The sequence below is a fragment of the Capra hircus genome, chromosome 20, assembly GCF_001704415.2.
Source record: "Capra hircus breed San Clemente chromosome 20, ASM170441v1, whole genome shotgun sequence".
NCBI lineage: Eukaryota > Metazoa > Chordata > Mammalia > Artiodactyla > Bovidae > Capra > Capra hircus.
Window position 1 is genome coordinate 22,088,185 of NC_030827.1, and position 18,373 is coordinate 22,106,557.

Below are 18,373 nucleotides of genomic sequence, written 5' to 3' on the forward strand. Positions count from 1 at the left end.
CACTATACAAACCTGCCTGTTTAACAAGAAATGTGTTCCTAGTCTGATGGGCCAGGATGGCATGGTGGCCGAAAATAGTGGTGTTCACCTGGTGACGTGTTCCCAACTGTGTGTGCCACTGGTGTCTGTGTCCTCAGGGTGAGCTGCAGGCAATTCCTACCAGCCTTCCCTGCTGCTCTGGGAGACTCTCCAAGAGCAGCAGATGCAGGTTAGTGCTGGTATCATGAGACTGGCTGACCAAAATTGAGAACTTGGACTTCAGAATCCCTACTATTTCATAGAGACATTCTAGCTAAGTGCTCAAATTAATGTGTTAAATATCAATACAAGAACACAGGAACCAAAAAGACGAGTGAGGAAGAGGTCTGAGGAAGGGGGAGAGGGAAGGGAGAAGGGAAAGAGGCACGGTGGGAAAGCTGGTTCTTGATGGTAATAATCCATCTAAGCAATGGCAAAGGTGATGGCAGCACTAGTAACTTAAATCTGCATCATTTCTATTACTTATAAACTGGTTTATCTATTCATAGATTATCTCTGCAAATTCTCCTGACATGAACCTTCTGAGCTAGGTGTTGAATCTGTTGGATTCAAACAGTATCCAATGACTCTTTCTATACTTTCTTCACTTTATCAACTGGTAAACTTCCTGAAAAAGATTCAAACTGCTCTTTTTTTTTAAGAGAAAATTTATGCATTGATGAAAGACACGAACACTTACAAAGAATAATTAGTGATTTCGGTGACTTCCTTCTATAAATGATATATGCTTATTATTTCATATAAAGCAGATATTCAAATTGCCTTCAAAATACCTAAAGGCAAAATGAGTTGTGGATTTTCATATCATTATTTTCTTCTATCCTCACAAACAACTGTAATCTGATGATACCTGGCTTTAAATATTGTTTTATCATCTTGTTATTTCATGATCTCCCAGTATCTTTGAATGTTGTAGTAAGTTTTGTTCCTTAAATACAAAGCCAATAGTGGAGGGGAGAGGCTCAATCTTTTGAAGAAAAATTAGAATTAAAACACTGCCACGTATAATACAAAGTAAGTTGGCCACATGCATAAGTCAGAGCTGACATCTCGATTCCATATTCTCTTTTCTGTTTTCATGCTCTCCATACAGCTGGCTTATATTCTGAGTCAATCAGTTTTCCCTTTTATTTTTGAATCTATCACTTTTTGTCTTTTTGTAAATCTATCAGAATCTTTCTCACTTACTGGTTTTGAACTTAATTAGCTAACTCATATTAAACAGCTGTAACATGATCAAGGATACCAATTTAACAGACAACTTACTATTAACAATGCTTTTCTCATTAGTATTAGCATAGTGCTCCATCTTCATCTCAGAGACAAGAAAATTGACTGAGATTAAGTAACCTTCCCAAAGTCTAAATAACTAAAGAGTAGAAGACCTAATGTCAGTGCCCAAAACTATCTTGATAATGCACTTAACCACTATATTATATTACTGGAGAAAATGGATTAGAGTATTGGCTAGGTCAGACAGTTCAAAATGTATACCATTCTCAACTAAAATACTACTATAAGCCTATACTGAATGGTCAAAATAGGACGCTTGAAAGTGTACACTACCAAGTCAGGGTCCGCCCTTCCCCTCATCACAGTGATGACAATTATTAGTTTAGTTTCCTCATCATGATATAAGAGGCAACTTTACTGTGTGAATAGTAGTCAAGTGAAGGATAAATAGTATTTTGTTTTCACACTAATTTGAAGAGGAAACTCAATCACATAAGACATACCAACATACAAATATCAGAAGCAAAGAATCGGTACCATAGCAATAAAGCCATCTGAACACTAATTTTAAAGGACAGAAATATTTTCAAGGTTACTTTTCTATGATTGATATTATTTGAATATTGCTATTTTTGATATTTTAGATAATGTAAAAATATTTTGTTTTAACAGTAGTATGAGACTTTTAGTCACATGAGTTTCACTGACATAATGTCAAAGAAGGGGCATGATATTCTTTCCTTTAACAAGGTACCCACACTACTCATACGAAAAAGAGCAGGCTTTCTAAAACAAAAACAATTTAATTGATGAACACTATTGCTAACTCTCTTACTTATGTCAAGTCATCTAATCAAACTCTTAATTTTCCCTTCTCAACTTTGAACATGTGTTGTATTACCTTTTTCTTACTGTTATGTTAGCAACTGTTTTCACTTGAGACACTGAAGGAACATAGACTCATACCAATATATAAATAATCTACCTACAGAATACTTTTATATAAAGCCATCTGATAAAGATTATTCCCTTCTCTTAATCCCTTCACAAAGTCACCTTAAACACTTCACTTGTTTTCATGACCTAAAACCTCATTTAGTGTTATCATGTCACTCAACCTGTATGCTAGTGACTAGTATCATTAGAATTCTCTAGATAACAATCCATCTTTAAGAACTGGTTACCAATTTGCTTTAATTTAGAAGGCTAAACAAATAAAGTTCATAGTACTATATCAAATACAAGCAAAAATTAGGAAGTTCATCAAATTATCAAGGGATAAACACAAATGTAAATGCTGAGTTGAAACAAAACTAATTAACAGTGACTAAAGGTTTTCATCAGAGAAGGCGATGGCATCCCACTCCAGTACTCCTGCCTGGAAAATCCCATGGACGGAAAAGCCTGGTAGGCTACAGTCCATGGGGTCGCGAAGAGTCGGACATGACTCAGCGACCTCACTTTCACTTTTTATTTTCATGCATTGGAGAAGGAAATGGCAACCCACTCCAGTGTTCTTGCCTGGAGAATCCCAGGAACGGCAGAGCCTGGTGGGCTGTCATCTATGGGGTCGCACAGAGTCAGACACGACCGAAGCAACTTAGCAGCAGCAGCAGCAAAGGTTTTCATTATTTAGTATCTTAAGCACAAAATGTTAGGCTCTGTTAATACTATGTTGCTGACATATCATGTCAACACAGAATAGCCAGTAGGACTTCTAAAAACACAAGTCAATTTGATAGTTACTAATGTCTCAAACCGGAGAAGGCAATGGCACCCCACTCCAGTACTCTTGCCTGGAAAATCCCATGGACGGAGGAGCCTGGTAGGCTGCAGTCCATGGGGCTGCTAAGAGTCCAGACACAACTGAGCGACTTCACTTTCACGCATTAAAGGAGGAAACAGCAACCCACTCCAGTGTTCTTGCCTGGAGAATCCCAGGGATGGGGGAGCCTGGTAGGCTGCCGTCTCTGGGGTCGCACAGAGTCGGACATGACTGAAGCGACAGCAGCAATGTCTCAAACTGCATACAAACGCATATCATTTTCTCTCTTTCTCATTACTTAAATCAATCACCCAGCTAAATTATTTAAAAATTCTCACAGAAACACTGAAGTGCCTTGATTTTTTGTTTCAGATTTAAATTGCTAGATATAGGAGATAAATTTAGTATGAATCAAGCAACAGTAATCCTGGTTAGGATAAAAACACTACAAAAGTCAGTTACAAACTACAAGGAGTTCCCAATAAAACTAAGTTCCAGGTAGAATTAAACATATTTAACAACAGGTTTAAACAGCTTAACTATTAATTCTTCATTCAAACTATTTTTTTAACTGGGATATTATGTTTAGACTCTTGCAATTTTTGATTTACAAAAGGACAGTTTCAGGGACAAACTGGTGGTATTTGTTTTTAATATATATTACATTTCCATTATTAAATTTTGACTTACCTGGAAGGAAGTAGCACTAGAAAAGTTCTACTGAAAATTCTCTGTCTTCCTCAGGAACATAGCTATTTTAAATGTTGCAATGGGGATAACAATATTTGGGAACCCAGGGCATAAATTAAGAAAGGAATAGTGAAGTGTAACACAGTGAAAGTCTCATTGTATTCCTATGGGAAGTACTGGGAATTTAACAGTTAATCAAGTCACAGTTTTTTTTTCTAATGCAGACACACTTTTTAGTTTACCTAAGACACAGTAAAGAGTACATTGTCCTTTTAAACATCTTTTCAACTAATGCTCAAAATCCTTAGACCAACCCTGAAACAGTAGAACCAAAATCTTTATATTAATACATTTTATGCTCAATATTTTCAAAAATGTATTTCTAAATCATTTCTAAAATTATTAACCAAGGATCAGTACCAGTAGTATCTACAGGTAGTTTTATATGACAAATGCTCACTAACATTCTTGATTTTATTTACTTTCATTTTAATCAAATCCAAATTATTCCTAATTTCTTAAGAGATTTTATTTAACACCTTGCAGGTGGTTCTACATTCTTATGCAATCAGCTGTTCCCAGAAAAACTGAATAATAAGGAAACATACCTAAGAGAGGAGCTTGGGAGATTTTTTTGGTTGGGTATGTGTGTGTCTGGGCGTGTAGGCCTGGGGAGAGTGGTAGAAATACTAATTTGCAATACAGAAAAAACAATGCCATTCACATGGTTCTAACAAAAGTGTCTGACCACCCCCACCCCCACCCTCAAGAAGCCCTTAAATAAATTGGGAGATCAAAAGAAACATAATAATTCCCCCAGCGTATCACCCCCAAATACAATAAAGAACAGCACAGGAAGTGGCAAAGTTTAAAATAATGCCTTTATCGTTAGGACTATTATGCTGTCATAAGCCACGATCCTTTTGTTTTGGTAAATTTCTTATTTTCAATAGAAAAACACAAGAACGTGTGTACAAGTTCCAAAGCAGACGCATCGCCTCTGAATTTGGTATCAAATAATTAAATTTATTTTTCAGATATCAAATCTTCATATTTTAAATTATTCCATTATTTTAAACTTCACTTGAATCTTTAAAAAGCTAATTAAGTTACTCTAAGTGCAGTTTAATCTGTAGATGCTATCAAATTAAACTTTCAGCAGTTTTAAAGAAAAGGGAGTCATTACCAGAAACACTGTCAAGATTTGACAACCAAAAAGGCAAATAATTTCAAACATAGACTAGTTCTAGGCAAAATTTATACAATTACTTTTAAAACTGTCTATGTAGAACCATTTTCATTAAGTAAAAAAATAATTTTTATAGCATACTATGATTAAAAGTACTTATCTTTCCAGTTAAGTTTTCAACTTTGAAAAACTATAAATTGAGTTAAACTAAATTTTTTGTTTCAACATATTATCAAGCTGCTCTCCAAATGATATCAATTCATTACATTTAACTTACTTTAAAAACTCATATCTGAATATATTTAATGGTACTAATATGTGTAAATAATTATCCAAATCAAGCTTTTCTTGTCCCCAATATCTTGTTTTTTTAAAGTGCTACCTTTTTTTTATAGCTTAGCACATCAAAAACAGGTATTTAAAAGATAAAGTTTAATTCTAGCCTACTATTTTAAAAAACACAAATCTGAAACCTAAAAATAACATTTTATACCCCTCAACGATAGATCAAAAATTACTTACCCCATACACCTGCAGCTAAAGATTTATTCTGATTTGGTTCTCTCTCATATTCAGGATTTAGAGATGGCTGGAAAAAAAAAAGGTGGAATAAAAAGAACAAATGTTTAAACTAATCATATGTAAGAAAAAAATTCCTTTTAAAAGTAATCTCAAGAATATACTGACAAATCTGACATAATGAACTCAACAACTAAACACTAATTATTCATAAATCTTACTTTCTACTTATTGTAACAATTAAAATGCTTAACATCTATACTCACGCTAAGTTGAAGAAAACAAGGTGTCTTTAAATATTCTCCTCATCCTCAACTATGTGAAGAAAAAGTGTTAAAAAAAAAAAAGAAAGCAAATGCAGGAGAATGCAGTCTTTGCATCAATATGAGAAATCATCCTTTCTTAGCATAAGGTTAGGAGCAGACAAGAGGAAATCAGACCATTCCTTAATTCTGTTAGGTTTGCATCCCTGAATGCTTTAACAAGCTCATACTCAAAGAAAAGTACAAGTTTATTACTTCAAATAGTGATGCTCAGGTTATTAAAAGGAAACTGAGTTGAGCACTGAATGTATACTTTAAAGATTAGCTTAGTAGATGTTTGCTCTTTAGAAAAGGGAAATTGTTTAAACTTCTATGAAGAATAATATGACATAAATTTATCCAAAGTTTAAAAAAACCACATGGTGAGACACAGGAATAAGTAGACAGATCTAAGGAATGAAGAAGATTGGGGAAGGAAAGAGTTATCTACAGAAAGTCTCATGAAATGTAAAGACTAAAGATAACTGAACCAAAATAAATAAATAAACATTAAAAAATAATTGAACCTGTCAAGTGTGATCTCTGGAGAAAATGATATGTAATGATAAAATCTGAGAGATTTGATGCTTAAACAGCACTTGTAGAAACCTCATTCATATTAAAATTATAAGCAACTTACAAAATCCTCAGCCTCAAACTGCTTGCGTTCTCTCTTGTCTTCTTTCCTCCCTGTTTCACTGTCAGGTATGTTGTTTTCATGTAGTCCTTGGCTTTTTCCAGAATGGAAAATACTGCTACGAGAACGGGAACTTCCACCATGGTATCCCCCTCGATGATTTATGTTTTCAGTACCATTTCTTCCATGTGTACGCCATCCATTTTTTTCTTTCCTTCCAAAGTTACCTTTTAAAAATAACGGCAAAGTATTACAAATTCAAAGATGGTTATGCTTAAAGACTCAATCACAATCAAAACAATTCTTGCAAGAATGTGAAGAAAACTCTTCCTAAATTCTATTTCTCAGCAACTTTACCTCCATTAGGACGTCCAATACCAGAATCAAAGCCATCTGAAGAGTTGTGTCGTCGGCGGTTCACATCATAACGATTTTCTGTCCATGAAAAGTTTTCAGAATGCTTTTCAAAATTCAATGACGACTGAAACAAATTATAAGCATACAGATAAACATACATATAAAATTTGACTAACTTTAGAAACTAGTAATACACTGGCTTCATTTATTCCCAAGAATTTTAAATGGTTAAGAAGAATATTTTATAATTATTTCAATGTGTTTGGTAACTGAAAACTTATGAGGGATTCCACTGTTCATCTATTTTTTCTACCTAAGATAAATGAGAGCACCGTTCTTAAAGAGTTTAACAACTATATTCACCCAAAAACTTTAAAGGTAAAGCCACTGTAAAGGCGTCAATACAAATATAGTACACTTCTTTTAAAATAAAACATAGTATCGTGTATTTCACATTCTTTGATTTAAATAGCTCAGGGTTTTCTTCAAGATTAGAAAATTATGGCGAATGAAGCTATAGTTCTATTTTAAGTTCTCTACAGATTTATTTCCAAACTCTTCCCCAAAACAAGTGTTTTTAAAAAAATCTGTCAAAGGAAGAATACTGTAAAAACAATTATTACAATTCTCTCCAGGACAAATAGAAAAGCTCCTCAGTTTTAATACAAACACACTGCACACACTCTTTTCATTTAACTAGGCTCCTCCACATTGGCCACTGTGGGACTTAATAGTGCAAGTTCCTCTACTGCTCCTGACTTCATCCTCATGCTGCTTCTATGCATGAAGGACAAAGCCCTTCATCTGTCTTCCACCAGCATCTATGAAACAACTGTGACAACCCGGCTTGCTAAGCTTTTAATTTTAAGTAGGGTAAAAACCCAAACACTTCACAACCCTACCAATTATGGTGATGAAGATACCATGCTCTCAAAGCTAAAACTTTCTAGAAAAACAAGGGTAGGGTCTCTTAGGCCAGACGGGGGCACAGGATAAGATTCCTCAGGACCTGGCAACAATTGTTCTCATCCAAATGATGGGTGGAAGTAAAGGTTCCTCACTGTTTAGCAACTAAGTAAGTGGCAAGGGGCAGGACTGAAGCAAGATGTCCAAATACTGCTTTAATGCTGAAATTCTCCTCTGAGTAGAAGGAAGAGATGTATTATCATGAGATGGGGTCCCATCTGAAAGGCAATATGGCTGCAGCCACTAAAGTCAAGAGGTCACCAAAGCTGAACAGCAATGAGAATAGAGAGTTTGGGAAAGACTGAAAACATTAGAAGTAAATTTGTTAAGGCCAAACTGCTACTGACACTGGAAACAAAAATGCAAAGCCTAGCTTTCTGTAGTGGATGTATTCTGTGCTCTTTGTACTTTCTGACTCCTTTCTTCCCCACATCAAACTCAGCTGCTTTAACAAGAAAGTCAGTGTGCACCAGAACTTAAGGCAAGAAAGAAACAAATTCTTATAGTTCTGCTTCACACAGGTACCCAAGTTACCATCCTACCCACTCCCATGGAGGGGAGACAGCATTAAGCACAAGAGTAACTCAAACTTTTCCGTACAGGGCAAAGCCATGGCATTGTGGTACACGGCGGCATGAAAGGCACCAGCCTGGGGTGTTTCCTGGGGCCAGGAGGTACATAGAAGAGAAATCAACACCAATCCTGGCTTGAGAAGCCACAAGAGAAAAGCCTCCAGGCCACCCATGCAACCCCCAAAGAAACAGTCTCCCCCTCTACCCTGAACTTTCCCACATTCCATGCTAAAGAAATCATGAGCTGTCCTGAAAGCTTAGACTGTAACTCTGATATGCACATACATACTAAACTCCTTAGTCTAGGCAAGAATATACAACAGAGAAAAGACAATCTCTTTAACAGGTGGTGCTGGGAAAACTGGTCAACCACTTGTGAAAGAATGAAACTAGAACACTTTCTAACACCATACACAAAAATAAACTCAAAATGGAATAAAGATCTAAATGTAAGACCAGAACTATAAAACTCCTAGAGGAAAACATAAGCAAAACACTCTGTGACATAAATCACAGCAAGATCCTCTATGACCCACCTCCCAGAGTAATGGAAATCAATGCAAAAATAAACAAATGGGACCTAATTAAACTTAAACGCTTTTGCACAACGAAGGAAACCATAAGCAAGGTGAAAAGACAGCCTTCAGAATGGGAGAAAATAATAGCAAACAAAGCAACTGACAAAGAATTAATCTCAAAAATATACAGGCAGCTCATGTAGCTCAATTCCAGAAAAATAAACAACCCAATCAAAAAATGGGCCAAAGAACTAAACAGACACTTCTCCAAAGACCTACAGATGGCTAACAAACACATGAAAAGATGCTCAATATCACTCATTATCAGAGAAATGCAAATCAAAACCACAATGAGGTACCGTCTCACACCAGTCAGAATGGCTGCTATCAAAAAGTCTATAAACAATAAATGCTGGAGAAGGTGTGGAGAAAAGGGAACCCTCTTACACTGATGGTGGGAATGCAAACTAGTACAGCCACACTAGAACAGTGTGGAGAGTCCCTTAAAACACTGGAAATAGAACTGCCATACTGGGCATACACACCGAGGAAACCAGAATTGAAAGAGACACGTGTACCCCAATGTTCATCGCAGCATTGTTTATAATAGCCGGGACATCGAAGCAACCTAGATTTCCATCGGCAGACAAGTGGATAAGAAAGCTGTGGTACACATACACAATGGAATATTACTCAGCTATTAAAAAGAATACATTTGATTCAGTTCTGATGAGGTGGATGAAACTGGAGCCTATTATACTGAGTGAAGTAAGTCAGAAAGAAAACATCGATACAGTATATTAACACATATATATATAATTTAGAAAGATGATAACAATGACCCTATATGTGAGACAGCAAAAGAGACACAGATGTAAAGAACAGACTCTTGGACTCTGTGGGAGAAGGCGAGGGTGAGATGATTTGAGAGAATAGCATTGAAACATGTATATGACTTCATGTGAAACAGATCGCCTATCAGGGTCCAGCCCCTGCAGGATCCAGGGGAACCCGAAGGAGAAACAGCGTTGGCAAATGAATGAATGAGAGAGGAATAGAGGAGAGAAAAAGCCTGATATTCCTTGGTTTACACAGAAAGCCAATAAAGCCCCGAGACAAGGGGCTCGCCCTGTTCATGGAGGCCACAGGTGCCCTCCCGGTCTCCCAAGGGAGTGAAGACGCAGAACTTCTTCCCGTTCAGGTCTTAGAAACCCAGGCAGATAAGTGAACGCAGGGAGCCTCTACGCTCCAAGGGATCAGCCTGAAAAAGAGAGTAACAGAGAGAAAGAAAAAAAAAAAAAAGACACGGGGTAACCAAGCTTCGAGTGAGGCCCGTTACTTTATTTTCAAAAGAGACTTTTATACCTTAACTTGTACATAGAGGGAAATGAAAGATGCAAGGTCATACAGTCAGCCCAAACATTCCAGCAGTTTTGCCCTTATCGAAACCAGGATTTTTTCCTGCAAACCTTTCCCACAAATGATGTTGTGTACATTATCTTCTGGCCTTGGAGGCCTGTAAACATTTTATGACCCTCTTTTGATAAAGGCTGCTCAACCAGAAAACTTATTTTCCCTCAAAGTGTTTTTTCTTTATATTTCTAATCTATGTCAGCCTCAGAAAATGCTAAACAGTTACATTTCTCACAGAGCAAAGGTGCAGTGAGTTACAAGAAAGAACCAATTAGCTCAAAGGTCTGATGTGGTTAAATTCAAGGCTACACTTGTTTTTCTTACATTCCAACTATGTTAACTAATGCACTCCCAGGTGCACAGTGGATAAGAGATATGGAAACTTAGCAACTAGCATTGGCCCAATAATGAAATCCTATACCAGCACTACTCTAATAACTTTTAACTCTTTGAAAAGCTATATGTTTTAGGCTTCCCGTGCCTCTCACAGTTGGGAGGCTGCAAATAATCACATGCGTAGCTCCAAGAGTCTGGATAAACCTGCCAAGCAAGCTAGAATGCTAACAGAGGGGGTTTGATTTGAAATATTCCTCTCATGTCCAGGAGACTTATTAGCTAGAGCCCTAAATTGATTTTCTCCAGAGAAAGGTGGTCGGGGATAGCCCCCTGTATGTCAGGAGAGTTGGTGAAAGGCGCAAAACAGAAAGACAAACAGATTCTGGTTTTGGGGTAGATGCTCGAGCTGGTCTAGGGAGCCCCTTGAGTCCTGAAGCCTTGCTTAACAGTTCTCTTCCACACGACCTTGTCATGGGTGGGATGGCCCATGCTGGCTCCCGGCAATCGCCAGTCCAGGTTTGATGCATGAGACAGGATGCTCAGGGCCGGAGCACTGGGATGACCCTGAGGGATGGGATGGGGAGGGGTTGGGAGGGGGGTTCAGTTTGGGGAACACATGTACACCCATGGCTGATTCATGTCAATGTATGGCCAAAACCACTAAATATTGTAAAGTAATTCGCCTCCAATTAAATAAATTAATTTTAGAAAAATAAAATAAACAAACTCCTTAGTCTGTGTGCCCATGGTGGGAATGGACCCTAGTATCCCAACATGGCTGATAAAAATTTGGAAAAATCTCAGCAGCAAGAGTGGGAAATTAAAGTGATCCTGCAGTTGGAGCCACTAGGCCAATTCAGCACCAGTGTGTTTCATAGTTGATGCTAACGTTAACATGCTTGTACTAAAAATGCTCTAGATTCTCCCATTCAGGAAATGTCACAGGTTGACAGATGATTCCCATCCCCTTCAAAATGGTCTAATAAAAAGTACAGCTTCCAGAAGGAAAGAAAATAAAATCATATGCGGCTGCAGACTTGGCTCTGCAGTATTCAGAAAGACTATTTTCCAGTACAGCAACGTTATCTGCCTGACACACACACCAAGTACACACTCCTTTTAAAAATTGAGTCCCCCTGGTAGCCTAGTGGTTAGGATTCCATGCTTTCACTGCCATGGCCAAGGTTCAGTGTTCAATCCCTAGTCAGCCAAAAAAAGAATGTGGCTCCTGCCATAATGCTGAGCTCTTAACTGAAAGCAAACTTAAACTAAGGACTAACCAATAAAAGAACCCAAGAGGGCTCTTGATCAAATGGAAATCATGTGTTCAACAACACAGCTGGCCTCGCCCTTCAAGTACCAGCCATAAATTCGCAGTATACTTTATTCCCCTTCCTGCCACCATGACAAGCCAGTGTTTCAATAAGGCTCTCAAATCAGAAAAGTTCCCCTAAATGACTGAGCCTGGTTCACTGATAGTTCAGCTAAGTTAAAAGATGATGGTACACACAGTAGCCACCCAGCCCCAACAACTCTGGAAAACCAAATGGGTAAGTGCCAATCACCTCAATGGAATAAAAACTATGATCCTTGCCTTAGATATTCTTAAGGACAAGACATTTTATATTTTTCTAACTCTTGTATCATTGCCAATGGCCTCATCATCTATCACTGAAAAACTATAGACTAGCCAATTAAAAACATCTCTTGGGGTCACACATGATGGGAAATTGCAGCTGCTGCTGAGACAATCTGAGTCATTCATGTTGATTCAGTAAGGCTTGCTATCTGATGAAAGTGAATAGCATTGAGAGTGACTGAAATCAGAATGCTGATCAAATCTTCAGCATACCACCTAGACCCATTATCACACCAGACATGGAACACACCCACTATCACAGACTGGTTACAAAAGAAAGGACTTTATCTTTCTGAGGCAGAAACCTCTACCGCATGCCAGCTTGTGACTCCTGCCAAAAGCTGGTCCATCTGTCTCACTGTAAAGAACACCACATCACACGGAACTACATCAAAGACTTGACTTCTTCATGGAGTCCTCAACGGAGCTGGATCACTACTGAACTTTTTCAGGTTACATTATTACTGCTGCAGTCTGATGGGCTAACTCTGGTCACAGTATTGTGTCTCCTGAAATTAATTCATGTAATGGGTATATTCTAGACCAGGAACAGTCCATTAAACAGTACATCTTTTGTCAAAAAGGTCATCCTCCAATGAATCAATATTCAAAGTACTCAATGGACGTTTCATACTCTCTATTATTCACAAGTATAGACAAGCATTTTAACAGTCTCCTCAAAATTCAACTCAGAACCATTTACACTACACCTTTATACCCCTCATCTCGTCCCACATCTTAGTAAGATGAATGAATGCAGCATAACCAAAAGGGGACCATCTTCTCTTGGCCACTTCTTGTGTAGTAATCAGGATGACAGAAGTGGAAGAGTTATGACAGTACGGACTTACACTAAAAATTCTGCTCTGATTATCCCTAGATATGTTTCTTTCTTTTCCCCAAGAACAACTACAGGCCAGGCCACCCCACAGGGTGATGGCCAACCAAAAAGGAATTCAGACAAATCTAGTTTGGCCATCTGGATTCTCCTGTTGAACTGGCATGGTCCTAGACATGTAGACAACAGCCATTTGCTTGTGTACACTTCTCACAGAATCGCCGCCTACAGTATCCAAAGTAGACCAAGGTGAGGGTGAGATATCTTTAAAATGGGGCCTCTGAAAATTATTTATAAATGCCCCTGTCCCACTCACACCCAGTTCCTCTAGATTAAAATATCTAGGTACAAGAAGAGTTTTAAAGTGAAGTTAGAGCTATGGGAATGGGACACTGCATACAGATTACATGGCTAAAGAGGGAGAGCAAAAACCCTAGCAATTGGGAGAAGAAACATCTTTAACACCAGAAAGCACAGGTACAAAGGAGAACAATTAATGATCTCCTTATCCCCTGGAACAAGGGTCCCCAACATGCCAGGCCATGGACCTCTACAGGTCCGTAGCTTGTCAGGAATCAAGCCACAAGCAGGTGAGCAGTGGGTGAGTGAGAGAAGCTTCAACTGTATTTACAGCTGCTCCCCATCATTCACATTACTGCCTGAGTTCCACCTCCTGTCAGATCAGCAAAAATATTAAATTCTCATAGGACTGCAAACCCTACCATGAACCATGTACAGAACAAACCTAAGTTTCACACTCCTTATGAGACTCTAATGCCTGATGATCTGAGGTGGCGCTGAGATGGTGATGCTAGCACTGGGGAGCAGCTGCAAATACAGATTACCATTAGCAGAGAGGTCTGACTGCACAGTGAAAGTCACTCAGTCCTGCAAACTCTTTGTGACCCCACACGGACTATACAGTCCATGGAATTCTCCAGGCCACAATACTGGAGTGAGTAGCCTTTCCCTTCTCCAGGGGATTTTCCCAACCCAGGGATCGAACCCAGGTCCCCACGTTGCAGGTGGATTCTTTGCCAGCTGAGCCACAAGGTATGGACTTCTGACTGCACAGAGACCGTAATAAATCAACTGCTTGCAGGTTATCATCAAAACCCTATCAGTGAATGTCAAGTCACAACAGGGCCGCATCTGGTGGCATGCTTTATAGTGGCAAATGAGTTGATGTCCTTCAATTGTACAGCTGCATCTGGTGAAAACCTTTAAGTTAGAATCCAACACTTATTTTAGTCTGTGTGTAGGCTGCCCATTGTTTTATTTACCACTTCTATCCGTCCTTCCTTCCCACCCCGCACATTTGTCTGGGTCACAGCTTTTTTGGTAGGCCCACAAAAGCTGTGCTGTGTTTAGTCACTCAATCGTGTCCGACTCTTTGTGACCCCATGGACTACAGACAGCCAGACTTCTCTGTCCTTGGATTCTCCACACAAGAATACTGCAGTGGGTGGCCTTGCCCTCCTCCAGGTGATCTTCCCAACCCAGGGATCGAACCAGGGTCCTGCACTGCAGGCAGATTCTTTACCAGCTGAGTTACCAGGGAAGCCCCACAAAAGATAACCCTAGCCAAAATGAGTAAAAAAACAAACACTGCTGGAGCACTTCTTTGAAAAGTGGGCAAAGACCCAGGTGAAACAGCAGAAGACTCTTAAGACTGCCAACAAAAAAGAAAGCTGCACTTAAGAATCCTACTTAAATTACAAGTACGCTGCAACAGGTGATTCACATTCTCCCAGTCTACCTTGTATAATATGTGCTGACCCAATGAAGCCATGAAACCTTCAAAACTGCTTCACCAGATGGAGACCAAGCACCCTGCATTAAAAGACAAGCCTCTGGAGTTTTTCAAAAGAAAAAGACATGAACATGAAGAACAGAAGCAATTATTGAAGGCCTCCACTTCATCAAACATGTCTGCACTGAGAGCATCATTTTTAATAGCTAACTAAAGATTGCTAAAGCTAAGAAGGCCTTTATTGTTAATGAAGAGCTGATTCGGCCTGCTGCTAATGACAACTGTCTTGGACTTTCAGGAAGGCTGCAGCCCAAAAGGTAGCAATGTGTTCCTCTTTCAGCTAGCACCATAACTAGACAAACTGATGAAACAGCAGAAGATACTGAGACCCAGTTGTTAGAGAGGATTAGAGAGTCACCAGAGTAAGCAAGCCAGGGTGACGTGAGTCTACCGACATGAACAAGGCAACAATGCTTGTTTTTGAGTGATCTGTTTTTCACCAGGATATGCATGAGGATATGTTATGTACACTGATGTTGCCAACCAACACCACAGGGGCAGAACTATTCAAATCTCTGAATGGTTACATATCAGGAAAATTGAATCAATCACTTTGTATGGAGGGGACGGAATAAGCCACAGAATGTTTTCTATTGAGGATAAGGGTTGCTTCTTGACCCACTGTATTGCCTCTATAATTGTAGGTAATAATAATACCAAATTTTTTTTTGGTGGGGGCGGGGGGAGACTTAGTTCCCTGATCAGGGATCGAACCCATGCCCCCTATGGTGCAAGTATGCAGTTTAAACCACTGGACCACCAGGGAAGTCCCTCCCTTGAGTTGATTTTAAAGGATAACAGAGTGGCCTTAGACCATATATTGGTTGGCTGAAAAAAATCATTTACTAGTGCCCCTTAAGCTATTCACAACTGCCTAAATCCTGGTCTCACTCACTGCTGCTTGGGACACTGGTAGTAGCCTTAATTGCTGTGTAAGACAATTAAATGGATTTGGTTCTGGTCTCTGTCAGATTAATCAGAGTAGCTGAGAGTGCTACAATCATGCGAAATTCAAGTTTGGCTGCAACATGTATGGACTGTTGGGACAGGCAATCATCATGGACCCTGAGCATCCCTCAGTTTAGTCGCTCAGTCATGACCAACTCTTTGCAACCCCATGGACTGCAGCACACCAGGCTTCCTTGTCCATCACCAACTCCTGGAGCTTGCTCAAACTCATGTCCATCGAGTCAGTGATGCCATCCAACCATCTCATCCTCTGTCATCCCCTTCTCCTCCTGCATTCAATCTTTCCCAGCATCAGGGTCTTTTCCAGTAAGTGAGTTTTTCACATCCAGTGGCCAAAATATTGGAGTATCAGCTTCAGCATCAGTCCTTCCAATGAATATTCAGGACTGATTTCCTTGAGGATTGACTGGTTTGATCTCCTTGCAGTCCAAGGGACTCTCCAGAGTCTTCTCCAACACCACACTTCCTTTGTCAGCAAAATTAATGTCTCTGCTTTTTAATACGTTACTTAAGTTGGTCATAGCTTTCCTTCAAGGAGCAAGCATCTTTTAATTTCATGGCTGTAGTCACCATCTGCAGTGATCTTGGCGCTACAAAAGAAAAGTTTGTCACTGTTTCCATTGTTTCCCCATCTATTTGCCATGAAGTAATGGGACCGGATGCCATGATCTATCTACGTTTTTTAAATGCTGAGTTTTAAGACAATTTTTTCATTCTCCTCTTTCACTTTCATCAAGAGGCTCTTTTGTTCTTCTTTGCTTTCTGCCATAAAGGTATTGTCATCTGCACATCTAAGGTTATTGATGTTTCACCTGGCAATCTTGATTCCAGCTTGTGCTTCATCCAGCCTGGCATTTCACATGATGTACTCCGCATATAAGTTAAACAAGCAAGGTGACAATATACAGCTTTGACGTACTGCTTTCCCAATTTGGAACCAGTCTGTTGTTCCCTGTCCAGTTCTAACTGTTGCTTCTTGACCTGCATACAGATTTCTTAGGAGGCAGGTAAGGTGGTCTGGTATTCGCATCTCTTGAAGAATTTCCACACTTTGTTATGATCCACACCGTCAAAGGCTTTGGCATAGTCAATAAAGCAGAAGTAGATGTTCCTCTGGAACCTCTTGCTTTTTCTATGATCCAATGGATGTTGGGAGCTTGATTTCTGGGTTCTGCCTTTTCTAAATCCAGCTTAAACATATGGAAGTTCTCAATTCATATACTGTTGTAGCCTTGCTTGGAGAATTTTGAGCATTACTTTGCTAGTGTGTGAGATGAGTGCAACTGTGCAGCAGTTTGAACCTTCTTTGGCATTGCTTTTCTTTAGGACTGGAATGGAAACTGACCTTTTCCAGTCCTGTGGCCACTGCTGAGTTTTCCACATTTGCTGCCATATTGAATGTGGCACTTTAACAGCATCATCTTTTAGGATTTGAAACACAGCCCCACTCATCAACAGAAAATTGGATTAAAGGTTTACTGAGCATGGCCCCGCCCATCAGAACAAGACCCAGTTTCCCCCAGTCAGTCAGCAAGCTTCTTATCCTTATCAGAGGGCAGAGAGAATAAAAACCACAACCACAGAAAACTAATCAAACTGATCATATGAACCACAGCCTTGACTAACTCAATAAAACTATGGGCCATGCCATGTAGGGCCACCCAAGACGGACAGGTCATGGTGGAGAATTCTGACAAAATGTAGTCTACTGGAAAAGGGAATTGCAACCACGTCTGTATTCTTCCCTTAAGAACCCCATGAACAGTATGAAAAGGTAAAAAGATATGATACTGAGCATCCCTCCATGTTCTTATTTGCATGCCAAGAACGCAAGGCCTTGACAGCTCTTTCTATGGCCCTTTTCTCAGGATTATGTTCGTAAGGAATATTGAGGGTCAGGTAATGTCCTACTCCGGGACAAAGAATAGGATTCTTATAAATGTGGCAGATATACAAGGGAGGCATATACCTGAGCTGCTCCATGTCAACTCCCAGAGGTTTTAAGGGACAGGAAGAACCAGTGCCAAAATCATGCTTATGCTGCCTGCTGTGCTAGTAATAATAATGCACTTTGTCTCATGAGACCTGGAAGTCTCATCTCTGCCAGCATCCATGAAACAGTAACAAGCTAGCTTATTACAGTTATCTTGAATGCAGGATAAAATTTCAGACCTTTCAGACTCTGACATATAGCCAGCATAGTAAAATATTGAATAAGAAACACAAGTAACAGGATTGAAAATATAGAAAGAAAACTGATATTATTTGTGAATGACTGATTTTCCACATTAAAAATTCCAAAAGACATTAAAGGAAAAATTAATCAATGTTGCTAGAAACAACATTACTACTTCAAGATACAATATATATGCTACAAAGACTTAATAAGAAAGCTTTTTAAAATAGCATTTAAGGTAGCAACAAACAGGAACCTCCCTGGTGGTCCAGCGGCTAAGACTCCATGCTCCCAAAGCAGGGCACCCAGGCAACTCTATGTAAAACAGTTAAAGATCACACACAGACACAGACACAGACACAGACACAGACACAGACACACACACACACACACACACACACT

General features: G+C 39.2%; 1 protein-coding gene across 4 annotated transcripts in view; it reads right to left on the minus strand.

Moving 5' to 3' along the window:
- The window catches only part of GPBP1 (GC-rich promoter binding protein 1), a 70,700-nt gene that overhangs the window by 12,371 nt on the left and 39,956 nt on the right, over positions 1–18,373 (minus strand). For 3 of the 4 annotated variants that reach the window (XM_005694685.3, XM_018065599.1, XM_018065598.1), the window contains exons 4-7: positions 6,732–6,855; positions 6,378–6,601; positions 5,439–5,505; positions 4,336–4,395 (exon numbers count right to left, since the gene is read on the minus strand). In XM_005694685.3, coding sequence (XP_005694742.1) covers positions 4,336–4,395; positions 5,439–5,505; positions 6,378–6,601; positions 6,732–6,855 — 475 coding nt within the window. The remainder of the gene's footprint in view (positions 1–4,335; positions 4,396–5,438; positions 5,506–6,377; positions 6,602–6,731; positions 6,856–18,373) is intronic. The other variant, XM_005694686.3, reaches the window with a different exon arrangement.